The sequence below is a fragment of the Boleophthalmus pectinirostris genome, unplaced genomic scaffold (genome assembly GCF_026225935.1).
Source record: "Boleophthalmus pectinirostris isolate CB_2022bp ecotype Guang Dong unplaced genomic scaffold, ASM2622593v1 HiC_scaffold_18, whole genome shotgun sequence".
NCBI classification, from domain to species: Eukaryota; Metazoa; Chordata; class Actinopteri; order Gobiiformes; family Gobiidae; genus Boleophthalmus; species Boleophthalmus pectinirostris.
In genome coordinates this window covers 3,119,912-3,140,390 of record NW_026571133.1, presented here as the reverse complement: position 1 = coordinate 3,140,390, position 20,479 = coordinate 3,119,912, and the positions used below count along the sequence as shown (strand labels likewise).

General features: G+C 38.2%; 1 protein-coding gene across 3 annotated transcripts in view; it reads left to right on the top strand.

Annotated features, from left to right (window-relative positions):
• Positions 1 to 20,179, top strand: part of LOC110160002 (adiponectin receptor protein 2-like) — an 83,953-nt gene extending 63,774 nt beyond the window's left edge. For all 3 annotated transcript variants that reach the window (XM_020924607.2, XM_055154174.1, XM_055154175.1), the window contains 6 exons: positions 10,776 to 10,946; positions 13,358 to 13,529; positions 15,501 to 15,687; positions 16,306 to 16,493; positions 17,355 to 17,548; positions 18,519 to 20,179. In XM_020924607.2, coding sequence (XP_020780266.2) covers positions 10,776 to 10,946; positions 13,358 to 13,529; positions 15,501 to 15,687; positions 16,306 to 16,493; positions 17,355 to 17,548; positions 18,519 to 18,647 — 1,041 coding nt within the window. In that variant the 3' untranslated portion in view covers positions 18,648 to 20,179. The remainder of the gene's footprint in view (positions 1 to 10,775; positions 10,947 to 13,357; positions 13,530 to 15,500; positions 15,688 to 16,305; positions 16,494 to 17,354; positions 17,549 to 18,518) is intronic.
• Positions 20,180 to 20,479: the final 300 nt, after the last annotated feature.

Genomic DNA, 20,479 nt, shown 5'->3' with positions numbered 1-20,479 from the left:
ATGTCTCTATAGTCTATCTGTTGCCGGCGGGCAGCTCTAATACATGTTTAATATGATCTCGCGGGACAAGTATAATTATATCGTGGGCCAAATTTGGTCCCCGGGCCTGAGTTTGACATGTCTGGACTAGAATAAGGACAAGACTAAGGACTATACACCAGGGACAAACCAAGTCTCCACCAGGACTAAACTGGGCTCAAACCAAGACCAAAAGTGTGAAGGAAGATCAGTCTATCTGCATTAACACTTGTACACACGCAAAAGCAGGACTAAACTGGGACTAAACCTGGAACTAGACTAAGACTAGACCAGGGACTGAACCAGGAACTAGACCAGGGCAAATGAAACGAAAGCAGAGCCTTTTCTCCAGTCTGGTGTGGTTTCTTTAACAGTGAGGGCATCAGATTTATCACTGTCACACCTCACGCTGCTGTAATCTGAGTCCAGGCTTAAGCACCGGGGCAGCCAGGACGCAGACACATGCAGGGACTGTCTTACTATAGAGACCAGACTCGCCCCATATACGGTCTGGGGAAAATAAAACACCATTTTTAGTATCGCAACATTGAAATTAAGATCCGATTTCTCTGCTTTGTTTTGTTTTTTTCTCAATATCAAGATTACAGGTGTATTATTGCTACAAAAATCCACTGAAAACACGTATTTACTTCACAGATCTGACATGTAACTTGGATTTTTGGCTTCACCGGCTTGTGTCCATGGTGATGGATAGAAGCCAAGCATTTATGGCAAACCCTTTATCAGAAAAGTTGCACAGTGCACCTTTAATAACTCCATATTCATGCATATACGTGATTAAATGTGGTCCGATTTCTTTTTTTTTTCCAAATCCGTTATGAAAATTTGTGGGATCAAAATCGTATTAAACTTGTGATAATAAAAATAACGACAACGTATAACAACAACGACAACAACGTATAATAATAATAATAATAACAACAACATCATATAACAACAATGTATAACAACAACAACGGCAACGTATAATAACAACAACATATAACAACAATGATAATGTATAACAACAACGTATAACAATAACAACCATGTCAACGTATAACAACAACAACAACAATGTATAACAATGTATAACAACGTATTAACAACGTATAACAATAACAACAATGTACAATGACAACGTAAAACAACAATGACAATGTATAACAACAACAATGTATAACAACAGTGTGTAACAAGAACAACATATAACAACAACAATGTATAACAACGACAGCATATAACAACAACAATGTATAACAACAACAACGTATAACAACAACAATGTACAACAACAGTGTGTAACAAGAACAATATATAACAACAACAATGTATAACAATAACAACAATGTATAACAACAACTACAATAACTACGTATAACAACAACAGCAACGTATAACAACAAGGACAACATATAACAACAACTACAACAAAGATGTATTATAACAACAACATATAACAACAATACAGCCTATAACAACAATGACAATGTATAACAACAACTATGTACAACAACAACTATGTACAACAACAACAACGTATAACATAAACGTATTGCGCTGTTTTCGACACTCACTTCACACAGTTCAAAACAAAACCCAAATAACAAACCAGATTAAAACAAGATGCAGTTAAAATGTATTTGTGTCTCTGTACTAATGTAGCCCTGGACTTCATTATGGATTTCAGCCCACCTTCCCAGGAACATTGGCCCACTCCCGTCTCCTCTGTGGGTCTAGTTTCACACTGTGAAATGTGTTGACGTCCTTTTCTCAAATGGAGGCAAGAGCCAGGATTCATGTGACATTTTAAACTGTCCAAAAAAGGAAAATCAGCTAAATCAGACCTCATCATTCATGTTTATTATAATGTATACAACAACTACTATTACTACTACTACTACTACTACTATGTTTTAAGCACACCACAAAATATTTGGTCTTCTTCATTTCATTTCAACACAGGACTAAAGCTCAGGTGGCAAGATTGCAAGATAGATAAGATTTTATTTATTTTTTATTCTACAGTGGGAAAGTTTAGTGTTGCAACAAAAGTACCTTAGCAGTAAAATTACCGATAAAAATTAAGATTCAGAACCCCACAACACATATATTGTAAAAGCAATTCTTATGGTTCTTTCCAAGTGTTTTTTTTTTCATCAACAACTCTAAAAAAAATTGTCAAAATTATTATTATTTATTTATTTATTTTATTATTATTTTTTTTTTGCACAGTTATTTATTTTTTACTATTGTGGCTGATGAAAAAAAATAAAAAAATACAAAAGATACAACAGAAATACAGCAGTAAAAAAAAAAAAAAAAGAGACTGCTCTGCTCTGTTTGTGTCTAATTACAAAGCATTTTTGTCGTCTGCGAACCAGGCAGTAGATAGCAAGTGAGTAGCTGGTGCACCGTTAGCATGCTAGTTGTTGAATAATGAATAATTAGGATGCTGGGAATGCATTTTGAAAGTGAGGAATAACTTTGGATCAAAATACAAACTAGTTCTGCTTTCAGTAAAAATCAGGTACAATTTCTTTATCTAAAATAAGAAATGTTAAATTATAAATGTAAACAAACGACAGTCTAAGTAGTAACATTCTATAGGCCTAATAATAAGATTTAATACAAATGTGAGCAGCTAAAATGAACTGAAAAGTGTTAAATTGCAGTTTTTTATGTAATACAAGAAGTTCATGGTAGAAATGATCAGGAAAGGTTCAGCATTTTTGAATTTACCTTTTGGATATTTTACGGCAAAGTACAACGTTATCAAAAGGGAAATCTGTCTCTTATTCGTCCATCTGGGAGTATGACCTCATCCCATGCTATAATCTGAACACCACCGATACCGTCGTCTAAAGCTGCGGATACAAACAGGCGTCGCAGATCGAGTGATTGGCAACGAAACGAAAATCTGTGAGAGCTGCCTGATTCCCACACATTTGTACCATCCCTGCAAGACACGACATGCAATATTAGAACAAAGAATTAATTGGTTTCCCACATTATTTTTGTGACTTATATTACACAAGAGTTTCACGTAGTTGTTTCCTCGTCCCAAACACACCTGGAGTTGTGTTTTGTTTCATTCACACAAGTGCTCCGCTGTGTTTTTCAACTCCATACACCTTAACTAACGTGCAAGAATATCAATATATCGTATCGTTTAATGTGCTGATACAGTATCGATATCGTAGGCTGCTGTATCGATATATCGTCAAGATTGTTTTTTGCTTTATTTTACTAAATTATTTTGTTAAAGAGCTACAGTTTTGTTGCTTGTTTAGTGGAGGGAAACTCATTTATGCAACACGTTTGACATTTTCACTGTTTTGATGATTAAAATGTTTGTGTTTCATATGAACTTTGCACAAAAAGTAGTTTAACACCTTTACAGAAAACATTAAAGTTGTATATTTAGCAGATATTACTTGTTTATGACCACATTAATAAAAAAAAAAAAAAAGTTTCTTCATCAAAACCATACCAGGAGTTATTTGGTTCAAAACTTTTAGTATCACCGCTACGATTTAGTCATAATTTTTTATTGAACCATATCGAATCGATTTGAAATATATCGTATCGAATCGAAAGTGCGGTGTTTTAAGATCTGTATCGTTTCGTGGCCGAAGTAAATGGACTGAACCAGGACTCAAACAGAACTGAACCAGGACTAAACCAGAACTGAACCAGGACTAAACCAGAACTGAACCAGGACTAAACTAGAACTGAACCAGACTACTGAACCAGAACTAAATTAGAACTGAACCAGGACTAAACTAGAACTGAACCAGGACTAAACTAGAACTGAACCAGGACTAAACTAGAACTGAACCAGGACTAAACCAGAACTGAACCAGGACTAAACCAGAACTGAACCAGGATTAAACCATGTCTAAACCAGAACTGACCCAGGTTTAAACCAGGTCTAAACCAGGACTAAATCAGGTCTAAACCAGGTCTAAACCAGGTCTAAACCAGGTCTAAACCAGGTAAACCAGGACCAAACCAGGACTAATCTTGGACTAGAACTTGAAATCTAGGACCGCCCCTGAGAGAACCCCGAGCCTTCGCTGGTTTTTTCACCCGCGGTCACCCAACGGTCTACGCGGGCGCATCTCCGGCGTTTCACCGCTGCTGATATCACTGTGAATTTAGCGAATTTGTATGAAGAAAAACCCACCACTTCAATCCAGGTTAAAACTGCATTGTGACGCGCGTTACTCACATTTGTACCAACTAAAATATTACAGTTTTTTCCCCTGTAACGCCAAATTACTGCGTTACAGCAAAAAGCGACACATTACAGTAATTTGTTACTTTTATAACGCGTTACTCCCAACACTGGTTATTTTAGTGTGTGAACAAAAATCCTACCCCAGTACACTCTCACAGACCCTTTCAGCTGGTGGTTCTTAAAAATGGGTTATTCATGCATTATAAATCCACAACAAGACTTCCCCCTCACTCCCTGCGTCTCTGCGTTTCTCTCATTGTCTCACTCTCTCCTCCATTTTGCTCGTCTACACAGAAATTGGGCACAGCTTACAGACTTTATATACAAATGGACTTAACTAAACCATTTCCCGCTGCGTTCTAAATAGGATGTGAGCACGGGGGCGCGTCTGGTGCCGTCGACTCTGGCTCCGGTTGACGTTACGTTGGAAAATTGTCACCTCTTTTTCTGTAACTGCTGCTGTGAGCGTTCTCATTTTGGTCTTAAAATGTTCGTACTAACCCGCTCTACATGATCCTGGTGTTTCTATTTTGCTGTTTTGTCCGTAAAAAAAAAAATCGGAGAGAGTTAGTGAGTCAGCAATCCAATCTGCCCTGAACGAGTGTTTCTCTGCTTATTCCTTTCACTACTACATATATGTGTGAATTGGGATTTTCTGTGCTCACAAAAATGAAGACAAAGCCCAGAAACAGACTGAACGCTGCGTCTGATCTGCTGCTGCGTCTCCTCCTGAATCTGTGTATCATTCGTTCATTTGTTTTTCAAAATAAAACTAAAAATAAGAAAGTGAAAAAACAACAATTTTCTTCATTATTTGTCTCCAAAACCAAAATGAAAAAACGGATAACGACCATTTCCTGTTTCCGTGGCTTAAACTGCGATGCTGGACTTTTGCACCGCATACGGACTGAACCAGGACTGAACCAGGACTGAACCAGGACTGAACCAGGACTGAACCAGGACTGAAAAAGGACTGAACCAGGACTGAACCAGAACTGAACCAGGACTGAACCAGGACTAAACCATGACTAAACCAAGTCTGGTACTAGAGCAGACCCAGACCGGGACTGAGATCAGGACTTAGACCGGGACCAGACCGGGACTCAGACCGGGAACCAGACCGGAACTGAGACTGGGACTGAGACTGGGGCTGAGACCAAGATTGAAGACAGTTCAGTTCTGGTTTAGACCTGTTTTATTCCTGGTTCAATTTTGGTTTAGACCTTGTTTAGACCTAGGTTAGTCCTGGTTTAGTACTGTTTTAATCCTGGTTTATTCATGGTACAGTTCGGCCTTTATCCATTTTTTCCATTTTTCATTTAAAACACAAAATCGAAAACTGAAAAAGAAATCATTATCCATTTTTTTTCATTTTGGTTTTGGAGACAAATAATGAAGAAAATCGTTGGCTTTTCATTTTCTTATTTTTGGTTTATTTTGAGAAACTAATGAACGAATTATACACAGATTGTGAGGAATAATTTTACAGCACTGCAGTTTGTTGATGAACCTGTTTTCTGCAGGCAATAAAAATCAGGTCCAGCGTCTGTAATTAAGCAGTTATATAAGTTATTGTTCTTGATAAACAATGAGGTTATGAATGAAGTTTTAAGGTTAATTATCAGGTGTAGTTATTGCAAAGTGTGATTATGACATTATTTCCTGTGTTACGTTACATCATATGACACATTTTCACACTTGTTTCTTTCTCTGACTTGAGCGTTGACACTTGGAGCTCTTTATGCTCTGGATCTGTCAGTGCGTCTGCGGTTTGTGTGACTCTACACTGTCGTTTAATCTTGCATGAACTCCAATCCCGCTCTATGTTTTATAGAGAGAGAGACGGATCAGTGCCAAACACCACGCGCCGAAGTGCCACTGTCAAAATAACAGATGTACAACCGAGTCTGGGCGCAAAGACTCGACTGATCACATCTGCACTGAGACAGGCTTTATGACTCCAAAATACAAATATAAACTAAGACTAAACCAGTAAATAATTAGGACTAAACCAGTAAATAACAAGGACTAAACCAAGACTAAACCAGGATTAAACCCAGAATAAACTAAAACTAAACTAGGACTAAACCAAGATTAAACCAGGACTAAACCAGGACTAAACCAAGACTAAACTAAGACTAAACCAGGTCTAAAACCAGACTAAACCAGGACTAAACCAGTAAAAAACAGGACTAAACCAGGACTAAAACCCCAGACTAAACCAGGACTAAACCCCAGACTAAACCAGTAAATAACAAGGACTAAACCAGTAAATAACAAGGACTAAACCAGTAAAGAACTAGGACTAAACCAGGTCTAAACCCAGACTAAACCAGCACTAAAAAAACAGGTCTAAATCCAGACTAAACCGGGACTAAACTAAACCATGTCTAAAACCTGGAGTAAACCAGAACTAAATTATACCAGGTTAAAACCCAGACTAAACCAGGACAAAACTAAACCAGGTCTAAACCCAGATTAAACCAGGACAAAACTAAACCAGATCTAAACCCAGACTAAACCAGGACTGAACTAAAGCAGTACTAAACCCAGACTAAACCATGAAAAAACAGGTTTAAACTTAAACCAGGACTAAAAAAACAGGTTTAAACCCAGACTAAACCAGGACTAAACTCAACCAGTTCTAAACCCAGACTAAATCAGGACAAAAAAAACCCCAGATGTTATTTTAAATATTAGCAGAGTCCTATTATTATTAAGACACAAATCGCAAAAGAAATCATAATCATGTTTGTTAGAAAAATTGCAAAATTGTACGACTGACAGCTGTATATAAATATAAACATGAATATAAATATAAATAGCGTTATATAAAATGCATTATTATTATGATCTGGACAGAGACGAGTCCTGGAGGAGAGCCGAGTCATCAGATCCACAGCGGTGTGTGAGTGTTCGAGTGTTGAGTGTTACTGTGCGCTCCCTCTGTGTGATGTGATTGTGGGACTGGCCTGTGCGTGAAAACCAGGGTCACTCCTGAAGGCTCCCAAGAACAGTGCACGTGAAAGAGCGCATGTGTGAGAGTGCACGTGAGCTAGTGCACGTGGAGGGGCCATAAAGTGTGTCCTCTACAGAGCTGTGTCCTCAGATTAGCCCCAATGAAAAACATACACTGAAAAAAAAAAAAGGTCTAAATTAAGAGAAAAAATCGATTTGAGGAGATTTTAATAGTCTACAATCACTTACTGTGTTCAGATATTTCAAAATAAGGTTCTAATATATTTGTATTTTTACCTTTTTTAGCATTATCTGTCCAAAAAAAATCACATTTAATGATAATTTTATTTCAGTAGTTTGTTAATCTCCATGAAGACAAGCAGCTGACGCCAAAAATCCAAATTATAAGTCAGATCTGTGGAGAGGAAAATTGCATGTGTTTCAATTTATATTTTAAGAAATAAAAACAACTGTAAATGAGTAAATGCAATACAAGATGGATACGCTTAAAGCCCTACTGAGGAACATTCGAGGCAAAGTAATAAGAATATCTCCATGGAGACAAGCATGTAGCAACATTCCAGGAAAAGTGACATACAAAAATATTGAAATATCGATATATTGTATTGTTTAATGTGCTGATACAGTATCAATATCATGGGCTGTTGTATTGATATATCACCAAGAGTATTTTTTGGTATATTTTACAAAATTGTTTTGTTACAGCACTTCAGTTTTGTTGCTTGTTTAGAGGAAGAACACCTTTTATGTGACACATTTCACATTTTCACTGTTTTGATGATCAAAATAGTAGCCAGGCTAGCGCCTCCTAGTGCCTCCTCTCAGTGTCATTTCTCTCCAGCGACTAGGTCAGGAATTGGAATACACCGGCCAATCAGAGAAGAGCTGTGAAGCCATGACGTCAAACTCGTCGCGTCTGTCTGTGTCCCGACGTTATTGTTCTTCTTCCTACGGGATTTGGTGCATTACATACGTCACAACTAAACAGCAGCGATTGGTTAAATTAAAAAAGTACCCGCCTTCTGTTGAGCGAATGAATCCTAATGCTGCGAGGTCAGAAGGTTTCCACAAAGTGAAACTGGACTAATCAGGCTACAAAATGTTTGTGTTTCATATTAACTTTGCAAAAGAAGTGGTTTAACAAAGACTTTTACTATCACAGGCATCATTTAGCCTTTATTTTTTATTGAACCGTATTGAATCGATAAATCAATAAAACATAAAGGCTAAATCATGACTGTGACACTAAAAGTCTTTCTTAAACCACTTATTTTTGCAAAGTTCATATGAAACACAAACATTTTAATCCTCAAAACAGTGAAAATGTCAAATGTGTCGCATAAACAAGTTTCCTTCCACTAAACAAGAAACAAAACTGTAGCTCTGTAACAAAATTATTTAGTAAAACAAAAAACACTCTTGGTGATATATCGATACAGCAGCCCACGATATCGATACTGTATCATCACATTAAACGATACGATATATATTAGTATTTTTGCACACCCCTACATAACTCACATTTAAAGTAAACATTTAAGTCTAAAATATAATTAATTTCAACTTAAAATTATGAATTCGAAAAGATTACATCACATATTTAATTCAACTTTTGATTTTTGTTATATGAACCAATCAGATCTATAAGAACACAGAGGCAGCAAAAATCTAAATATGTCCAACTTAAATTTGTTATGTAATCTTTTTCATTCCATTATTTCAAGTCGACATTACATTTTACATTTTGCTGATTCTCCTTTTTTTTCTTTTTTACAGTGTATTGTTACCGGGACAATCCCAGTCTCATTCACAAAACATAAATCGCTGGCTACACAGAAATGAAAAACCAAATACACAAAGACACGGCCTGCGTTATAGGAACCGATCAGCATCAGCATAAGAACCCAGCGGCGGCAAATCATCCGCGCGCACATGTTCCCACTTGTTCTATTAAAACGAACGGGAGACACAGATAGAGATAAATAGGGAGCATTAGTATTAGTATTAGCGATGTGTCACAAAGATTTACGAGGCCCCTCTTCGGTGTGAATGAAGGCACTCCCACTCCGATCCCGCAGACGCTGAAGGTTAAGATGAATACACCAGGACTGAATATTTATATCGGGGAAACACAAAGAGATTCTGTTAAATTAAAGGTCTTGTATTACACAAAACGGATCCCACATGGATTTTCTGCTTCTTAAAGTAATTTATCGCCAAAAATAACGCAAAGCTGTGTGTAAAATAAATTACCAAACAACATTCATCACGTCAAATATTTATCTTGATATGGCTTTTTTTTTCCCGAACGTACTCAACCTTGAACAGAGCGCCACAAAATAAATCATCAAGTATAAAATATATCGTGATATCGTCAAAGTTCTCGCAATAATATCGTGGACCATCGCAATTTATTGAAGTCTCTTTGCTTAAATTAAGAGTTATGGTGCAGTAATAGCTAAAAAAAAAAAAAAAAAAGACAGAGGGAACTTTTGTATCAACAGTGCAAAAGTCCAGAGAGACGGATTAGCCGGAATATTTTAAAAAGTAAACAAAACCTCTGAGTCACTACTGGAAATGCTTTTATCACATTTATCAGAAAGACTCAGAATACTTTTGAATGAACTCTGGGTATTTTGGTATTAGAATCTGAAAATCTGCATTAAGGGATGTAACAATAACCGAAATATCGTGATATCGCATCACAGTATATCGAATTACAAGTCTCTTTGCTTAAATTAAGAGCTAAAAAAAAGACAGAGGGAACTACATAGACCATGATCCTTTGCTCCATTTCAGTGCAGACGACAAGAAGAAATAACAGTTTTAAGTCTTAGTTCTTTGGATTAAGTCTTGTCAAGGCATTTTAAGAGGAAAAAGTCGCATATTCACAGTTTTGTTCGCAGCCTCCACAAAATATCGCAATAAATATCGTACCGTGAGATGTATATCGTGAAAATATCGTGCAGAGAGATGTGGATATTGTTACGTCCCTAATCGTGAGCCTCCACACCATATCGAGAGCTTCCCCACGATATCGCAATAAATATCGTACCGCGAGACTTGGATATCGTTACATCCCTAATTATTACTCAATGTATATTTGAGTCGCCCTCGTAGGGAATAAAAAAGTCTCAAGTCTCAAATGTCGTATGATTGTTTCGCTTAATGCGCCTTATAATCCGGTGTGCCTTTATAGTTTCGAAAAATACTTTAGTCAGAATCAGTAATGAATGATGTAAAAGTTGTCATGTATTGTGTATGTTTTAATTAGTTATTGTTTAAATTACTCACTGAATCATGACATTTTTATTGCAGATGTGTGTACGTGATAATAATTTCTCCATTTTGATTTTAGTCCAAAACGAGGCAATCTGATCTCACTCACTCTCAACTTTTACAGACACACAAAACTTATTTACTCTTATGCCAAGTAAATGTCTCTTTTATTGTCCATTAAATGAGAATGTGATCAAATGCATATGTTGTATTCCTGCTTATCTAAACCACGTGTGTTTTTCTTGTTTTGTTCCAGAGTTTGCTGGACAGCGAGGTGCAGAAGAGAGAGGGAGAGTTGGACGACAGAGGAGGAGAGGAGCCAGAGGAGGAGGAGGAGAGGGCCAGTGGCGATGAAGGCTTCATGGGGATGACTCCGCTGCTGCAGGCCCATCACGCCATGGAGAAGATGGAGGAGTTTGTACAGAAGGTATGGAGATGATGCAGAATAATGAGAATAATAATAAAAATTTAAAAAGTAAATAATAGGGATGTAACAAAAAACAAAATATCGTGATATCGTATCGTCAAAGTTCTCACAATAATATCACGGAAGATCACAATATATCGAATTACAAGTCTCTTAGTCACAATAACCCGCACAGGTCCCCACGGGCAGCTCACGGGCTCGCAAGTGGCCCGTACAAGATTCCAAGCTCGTTGCCCGCCCGGTGAGCCCGTAGGGAGGAAATGTTCATGCACATTTTTTCCTTCGAGCGGCCTACAGGCGGCAAGCATGTATCTCACACTTACGGGGGAAGTACGGGTCAAGTACGCGTCACGCAGGTGTGTCGTACAGGTTTTTCCATTTTCTCACGCCCCGAATTCCTGCGGCCCACGCACGGGTCCCGGACGGGCCAACTGCGTCGTTCCTACGGGTTTTTGCCGACGAGATGCCGCCCAAAAGGAAGGCAAAGGGCAAGAGGACGGGGACGAGCCGTGACACTGAGGGCCCGGAGACTGCAGCAGGAGCAGGAACAGCCACAACAAATCCCCAGGCCGAGGAGGAGGCAGTCAGAGAGCGAGGCACTAGTGGGGACAGCGACAGCGGCCACAGCGCGACGGCCACAGGGAAGCGTCGTAAGAGCCGTCTTGGCATCGCCCTGGTCGAACGATGGATGAGTACGATGTGATGAAGTGCTGATGACGAGCCCAGTATTATACAGCGCGGCGATAAGAGCCACATCTCGTAAGACTGTCGCACGGGCCGCGTAACAGGCTTGTACTTGCCTCGTGCAAAGGACTAGAGTGCGTTGCGAGTGGCCCGTACGAGATTTTGACTCGTACGTGGCCCATGCGTGACACTTAAATACGGCGTACTATTGCCTCACGTCTTAATACTCGCATGCCCCACTTTGCCGAAATCTCTCCCAGGGTCCCGTACGAGTCTGACGGGACCCACAAGCCACACTTGTACCACCCTTACGAAGCACTTACAAAACTCTCTCTCCTCTACGGAATCCCACGGGCCAAGAAATGTCAACACCTGTACGGGTGAATCGACCTTGCGGGTTATTGTGACTAAGCCTTTAAAGGATGTATGGAGGATTTTTTTGTTTTTGTTTGTTTATTTCAAATTGTCAATAAAAGTTCAAAATAGCATTATAGAGACGCAGCAGCTTTGTTATTATGATGACCAAAAAAAAATAAACTGTGGGCTTGATGGAGCCAGATAAACATTAGCCCATAGATAAAGAGGCTGCCTTGTTATCTCGTTACTATCGATCTGACATTTAAAATGTAACCAATGTTTCACACAGATATTTATTATTTTATTGCCCTTAGATTTGTTTTTTTGAACAGGAAAATTGATTTTAATTGAAACTGAAGAAACACTAGGCTAAAATTATTAACATAATTATGCAACAACTAATTTAGTATTCTAGATAAATACATTTTGTTATTATATTTAAGTTAATTTGTGAATTTTACTATAGCCTGCGGAATTTTGTGGGCTTTACTATAAAATTTTAACAGAAAAGTATCAACAAAAAGTTTAGAAAAATATTGATTATCAGTATAGGCTCAAAAAACAAAACAAAAAAAAAACAACAAATGTGTAAAAATCCCTCATCCCTCGTCCAGGTAGAATCTAAAGGAGAAATCCAAATTTGCCAAAAAAAAAAAAAAAAAAAAGTTTATTTTGATCGAATATGTTTTGCAGCTCATCCAAGAAGAAGTCCAAGTCCAAAATCCATATTGGACCCTGATATATTTTGTTTATTATCACATTTATGTTCACATTTCTGCTTTTAATTGCTTATACAATTGAAAAGGAGTCAAAAGAAATCAACAGTTTTAGTCTTATTGCTGTATAATATTAAAAACCAGCTGTAGGTGAAACTGTAGTTCATGAAGTGGTTTTTAAACGGCCAATAGTCTAAAATCAAAACTGTTCTCCAAATTAAATTCTGTTGCTTGAAATCCGTTCAAACAGAGCTGCTCAAACATCAGACACTCTCCCGTTTACAGAGTTTAACCTGACCACACTCACACACATCACTGCTCTGGGCTATTTACGGTCTCCTAATAATATTCTGATGTAGGAGGGAGCCACAGACAGAGCGACCAGGCTCCACATGCACGGTCTGTACACGGAAAAAGCACCGGAAAATACCCACGATGCTTTGCTGCTGCGGGTGGGATGAGGACCTTATAGAAACAACATGATAATGTCTAGGAGATCAGGACTGGGGACAAAATTAGCTGTGTTTTTTTTTTACATGTACAATACATTTTCTCTGATATTCATTTGAAATTTAATTGAAAATTGGTTTAGACCTGGTTTAGACCTGGTTTAGAGCTAAACTTCTCTGTTGTTTTCCCCTTGTTGACCACCAGGTGTGGGAGGGGCGCTGGCGAGTCATCCCCCACGACGTGCTCCCCGATTGGCTGAAGGACAACGACTTCCTGGTCCACGGACACAGACCGCCCATGCCGTCGTTTCGCGCCTGTTTCAAGAGCATCTTCAGAATCCACACGGAGACGGGCAACATCTGGACACATCTGTTAGGTAAGACGTAATGTCTGCGTCGTTTCGACGCATAGTTAGAACATTTCAGAGGTGCATGTTGGTCGACGCAGACTGCTCTGCGTAGAGGATTCATGCTGACACAGACTCTCTGCGTTGTTACGCAGACGATTTGACACTGGACTGTAAATTAGCCTTAACGCTCCACTGTGTAACTTTTGTGGTGAAGCGTCCGTCACCTGCTTGTCTCAAAGTGGAATTAAACTTCGCCATAATGTAACATTAAACACATCTATTTCCATGGAAATTATAAGTCAGATCTGTGATGTGGTGACCTCACTAATTCTAAGATTTCATTATTTTCAAGGTGTTTTTGAGAAATAAAAAGCATATGTGACTCACCCTCTGCCTGAAAAGTTACATAGAAGTTACATTTAAGTTCAAACATTTTCATTCAGAGGTTAAATCTTCAGTCATTGCTTCATTTTGCTTAAATTTTGACGATAAATCCTGACAGATAATCATAGTTTTAGTCTTGTACTGTTAGACAATGTCAGTTATTCAGGTTTTTACTTCTTACATAAAATCTTACAAAACCTGTTCTGAGTGATCACATCCTCTCTCGTAAGCGCTCGCTGAAAGGCTCTCTGTTTCTATTAAAGCGTTCTGTTTTTTTCACGGTTCTATTTTTTGAGTCGAGTCGTGTTCGGAGACAAAAGGAGCTGTTGTTTCTCTGATGATGTTTGGCGTTTCTCAGAGATTGTGTAATTCGCGGAGCAAAGGTCTCGCCGTTCAGTCCTGCTCAGGGACGCTCAGGTCTGTGCTGCCCTCTGGTGGTGGTTCGTCGCAGGAGCAGGAGCCACAGCCACACAAAATAAAATGAAAAAACTAAACTATGTTTGTCCTTCATAATGTTTTTATTTATTATTCATTAACTTTATTAAACATGTGGCTGAAGTTTTAGTTCAGGTGGTTTCAAATCTGGTTTTAAAAATCTTCAGTCTTTCCTATTCAGTCGTTTATGAAAGATGAATTGTGTGTTTTCTGGAGGAGGGTCTCTCTCTCTCTCTCTCTCTCTCTCTCTCTCTCTCTCTCTCTCTCTCTCTCTCTCTCTCTCTCTCTCTCTCTCTCTCCCTATGATCTGATCTTTTTAGCTAACTCTTTCTCTCTCCCTCTTTCTTTCTCTCTTTCTTTCTTTCTCTCTCTCTCTACATATCTGATATGATCTCTCTCTCTGTTTCTCAAGCTAACTCTCTCTCTCTTTCTTTCTCTCTCTCTCTCTCTCCCTATCTACAGTACGATCTCTCTCGCTATCTAACTCTCTCTCTTTCTCTCTAGCTAACTCTCTTTCCTCTCTATCTGTCTACTGTATCAAACTCTCTCTCCATCGCTCTCTCTATGTATGATACAATCTCTCTTCATCTCTTTAGCTAACTCTCTTCTTCTTCTCTCTCTCTCTCTCTCTCAATTTTAACTCTCACCTTCTCTCTCTCTCAATCTCTGTCTCGCCTTCTCTCTCTCTCTCTCTCTCTCTATCTTAACTCTCTCCTTCTCTCTCTCTCTCTAACTCTCTCTCTCTCCTTTTCTTTCTCTCTATCTTAACTCTCCTTCTCTGTCTTTCTCTTTCTCTCTCTTTCTCTCTCTCAATCTAACTCTTCTCTCGCTCTCTCTGTCTATCCAATGCTCTCTCTCTTTCTCTCTCTCGCTCTTTTTGTATTGATAACATGTTTGTCTCTCTACTCATGTTGCTTGTTCTTCCTGTGTCTAGGCCTCATGTCTCTCTCTCTCTCTCACTTTATATATAGGTTTAACATGTCTCTTTCGCTCTCTCTCTCTCTGTTACCACAAGTTGCTTGTTCTTCCTGTGCCTGGGCCTCATGTCTCTCTCTTTGTCTCTCTGCAGGTTGCTTGTTCTTCCTGTGTCTGACCCTCATGTCTCTCTCTTTGTCTCTCTGCAGGTTGCTTGTTCTTCCTGTGTCTGACCCTCATGTCTCTCTCTTTGTCTCTCTGCAGGTTGCTTGTTCTTCCTGTGCCTGGGCCTCATGTACATGTTCAGACCGAACATCACGTTCGTGGCTCCGGTTCAGGAGAAGGTCGTGATCGGGATGTTCTTTTTGGGGGCGATCCTCTGCCTGTCGTTCTCGTGGCTCTTCCACACCGTCTACTGCCACTCGGAGGGCGTGTCCAAAGTCTTCTCCAAGTCAGTATCACTTTATTACTATTACTCAACTTTTACTTTTAAAGGGATAGTTCGGATTTTTTGACATGAGTCTGTCTGTCACCCCCGTGAGCAGTGTCGTGCATCTACACTGACTTACCCCCGAAAGCGTCCGGTGAGCCCAGATACTGGCCGTTTTCGGTGCTGACGAAAGTAATCTGTGGACAGTAAAATAAAACGTTTTTCTTCCCAAAACAATATGTGTTCAAAAAAGTGATATGTTTGCATCACAAAACCATCGTCGAATAAAAAGTCAGACCTCATCATCGCTTGGCACTATTTTCTCTCTGTTCGTACCACTGCGCACTCAACTTGGACTTGCCTGTATTTTGACTTGGGACTTGAATCGGACTTGAGGTCAAAGACTTGAGACTTGCAAAACAAAGACTTGGTCCCAACTCTGCTTAAAAGTGAAATTGAGCAAAGGATCATGGTCTATGTAGTTCCCTCTGTCTTTTTTTTTAGCTCTTGCTGCACCATAACTCTTAATTTAAGCAAAGACACTTGTAATTCGATATATGTAGTGATGGTCGACACTATATGTTTTTCTCCACTATGATGTATTAAAGTCCTTTTCTTCTCTCTCTTCTCCTCGTACAGGTTGGACTACAGTGGGATTGCGTTCCTGATCATGGGCTCTTTCGTGCCCTGGTTGTATTATTCGTTCTGGTGCTCTCCTCAGCCCTGCGTCATTTACCTCCTCGTCATCGTCGTCCTGGGACTGGCGGCCATCGTCGTCTCTCAGTGTGACTTCTTCGCCACGCCGCAGTACAGAGGCGTCCGAGCAGGTACGGCAAAAAAAAAAAAAAAAGTGAAGATTCAGAGTTTATAAATTTAAAAAGTTTATGGTTGGTTCAGTTCAGGAGATTTCAGGAAAAAATAGACTTAAAATACCTGACTGGGAGCAGGCTTGCCTCTTCACAGACCTGGCTTGTAATTTATCCTGATGGACAGCGCTACACCTGCTTGTCGCCATGGAGATGTTCTTGCTTTTCATGGAATGTTCAGTTCAACAAAATGACCTAAAACTGATCTGTCTCCACAGACAAGACTCGAAAGTTTGGCTTATATTTTTGTTATGTTTTGCGGTGCTGCTTTAAATTGTTTTTTAAAAAGTCCCCAATTATTCAGTCTCCAATTAAGAGACACTTTTATGTTTTACACAGGAATTTATTTTTTTTTCCCACAAAACATCAGTGTTACAATTGAGAAAAACTAAAAATACACTGTGTGTATAAACCACCAACATTTTGCAGTGATCCACCAAAAACAAAGTTCAAATTCATTCCTCTTTAACTTTTTTTTTCCAGTGTCTTGAATAATAATAATAATTAAAAACAACAGAGGAATATGTATAATTTAGCTTTAAAAAAATAAAATAGAAAAAGCTTTATTATTTTGTATTTATTTGTTTATTTATTAATTTTTTTCTCTTTTCTTGTATTTCTATTTGTGGATATTATAGTTGTGATGAGCAGTGTAAAATAATAGTCTTTATGTATCTGTTGATTATTGCTTATGCAGTTTATCATTTACTGTATGATAATGCAATTTATTATTTATGGAAACATCCTAAAATAAACTTATCATCATCATGATGACCTGAATGTGTTGTTAAAAGTCTCTCTCCTCTCTCTCTTGTCTGTCAGGAGTGTTTGTGGGCCTGGGTCTGTCCGGAGTCGTCCCGACTCTCCACTTCGTGATCAGTGAAGGTTTGATCAAAGCCACCACGATCGGGCAGATGGGTTGGCTCTTCCTCATGGCCACGCTCTACATCACGGGAGCGTGTCTGTACGCCGCCCGCATCCCGGAGAGGTTCTTCCCCGGAAAATGTGATATCTGGGTACGAAACTGTCTGTCCTTTCAGATGTTTAATATCATATTGTGGAACATTCTAGCATTTGATGGACCCTCCAGTAGAAGAGTTAATTAGAAGATAATTTACAATAGTTGAGTAATCAAATGAAACATTTTGTTGAGTTTAAGCTGTGTGTCAAATATTCAACATTTTTTAGCTTCTGAAAGTGTCTTCATAGTCCATAAATGCTCTGCATGTTTGCAGACACCACATTTTCAAAAAATTAATTTTGTAAAAATAAGGCTGAACACCATCACAAATTTTGGATAATTAAAAACAGACGTCTAGTCTTTCTAAAACAGTCCATTTTATGTTGGTGGGTGCTGTCATTTTTTTGGTATAACATGGTAAAGATGGCACCAAATACATTTTTTCCATTTTAACACTATCTTGTAGAGCGTTCATCACCGAGGACCAGTTTTAAATTCCAAAGTGCACAGCGTGTTTGGGAAGGTGTATGTTTAATATCAAACCTCTGTCTTTGAAACTGCACTTTCCACAGACCTTCAACGACGCACTCAGATTTGAAGAGTAGAATTTTTTTAGCAAATTCAAGCCCCCAGAAATCAGTGATAAACCAAAAGCACATGTGTAAAAGTCTAGATTCTACAAGAACATTTGACAAATTTTAACTCTTGAAAATTTGAAGAAACCACCTTAAATAGTTTTTTAGATACAACAATCTGAAAGTGACTCAAAACAGGTCATGGGGAGAGTTAATGAAATATTTTTAATGACAAAACTATAAGGAGTTGGGAGCTAAAATTTGAGACTTTTCCTTGGAAAGTGACTGAAAAAATTCTAGGAGGTTCACACAGATCTGAGATGGTCGGCCGGGGGCATTCGGAGACTTGACGTGGCATGACCCAACCGTTCTGAACTTGTGCGTTGTTGTTTTTTTTGTTTTTTTACATCCCACTGACCGCGCTCTTCTTCTTCTTCTTGTTCGTTCCAGTTCCACTCTCATCAGCTGTTCCACATTCTGGTCGTGGCCGGAGCCTTCGTCCACTTCCACGGCGTCTCAAACCTGCAGGAGTTCCGCTACACGATCGGGGCGGGCTGCACGGCAGACGGCAACCTTTAACCTTTGGGGAAAACTACGAAAAAAAAAAAAAAAAAAACCACCAAGAAGTGCTCGAAAAATTCCGCGCACGAGCCAAGAATCGCACTAAAAACTCCCAACTTGAAGCCAGTGTGTCTTGTCTCCGCGGGGTAGTTAAAGTGTCGTGAACTCCTTCTGAGTTTTTGGGGTTAAAACAGCTACTTTTTTCCAAATCTTTTTAAAAGTTTTGGAGGGGCACAATTGTTGGAGGATTCAGTAGTTTTCTTTTTGTTTGGAAAGACATGGGGTGTTCGAATGTTATTTTTCAAACTTTAAAACGCAAAAAAAAAAAAAACACACGTGGAGTTTTGGGGTTGGTTAAGGTTCTCGACGTCGGACTAAAGACGGAAATCCGGGGGTTCGGTTCGTTCATAGTAGTCGCTTTTACGTAGAAAAAAAAGTTAATTGTAAATAAGATTTCTAAATTTTTTGGGTTATAGGTTTGTATAAAATATAAAACTACAAAAAAGATCGGAAGGTGGGAGTTAATTGTGGTTTGAGGTGCAGTTGCAAATTTTGTTGGGCTTAAAATAAAATTTAAAAAATAAAGAAGAAGAAGTGGAAATGTTGAAAACTGAAAAGAAAAATCGCACAATTCACTAAATTTTTATCGAGCAGAGACGTCAAGACTCGCTGTTTTAAGTCTCTGTGAAAGACAAAATATTTAATTAGACTAAATAATCGTTAAAATTTATTTGAAGGTCCCAAATTACGCTGTTTTCTGATCTGTTTTAATGTTTTTTCTTCGTCACAAACGGACCTGAAGTTGAGTTTTGTCGACTCTAAGTTTGTTTTTGACGAAGTAACAACATTATAACTTGACTTAAAGCTCACAAGAGTAATTTTTTTGTAATTTAGGACCTTTAAATGTTTTTCAGGTATCAAAAATTTACAAAATTTGGGCCTCTTGGGGAAAAAAAAACAAACTTTTATAATGTTTTATGCTTACAACCAAATGGAAATCTACGTCAAACAGCCATTTCTCTTACTATTCTCATTTATTTTTATAGGATTATTTCTGAATTGAAATATTAATCAGATGCAGTTATAAATTCTTTACGTTCCCCCCCCCAAAAAATTAAATACTATGCGAAATTCTCTAGGGTCCTGGGACAATTAAAGCAGATTTCTTGTCTAGACCGCAGCACTGAAAATGTTAAAAATGTCTTTATTATTTAGAGGTTCATATTTTTGGTATTATAATTTATCTATTTTTGTTTGCCGTCGTAAAAGCTTTAATTACACCTTTAATTTCTGTGTTTCTCACTTGTTTTCTGTTCCACCACGGATTCGTACAGAAACACTGAAGCGACCCGGTGTGCGTTGGCTTTGCTGGAGTGAGCAGTGGCTTGTACTTCATGATCATATATTTGGTTTTGTTTCTTTGATTTTTTTTTTGTTTTATTCGATGGATTTATTTGATATATTAATTTATTGGGGAGCGCAGGTGATGACTGATCGCATTAGACCTTTATATCTGCTGTATTGTTCTAATAAAAGGTTTTTCAAAATCACTCATGTCACATGAATTTTTTTTAAACATATAAACATATATTTACCGTGATACTGCAGATTTCTTTTTTTTTCTTTTTTTATTAATCAATTCTAGTTTTATACACATACATATGTATACACGTATATATATACATACATACATACATACATTTTCCTCCTGTTTATGGTCGTACAAACTAACAGTAGTGTTAACAAAGGGACGAAATTTTATCGTTTATAATCATGCAAAACAAACAACAGTGTAAATGAAAAGAAAATAATAAAAAAATAAAAATAAAATATAATATATATAATATATA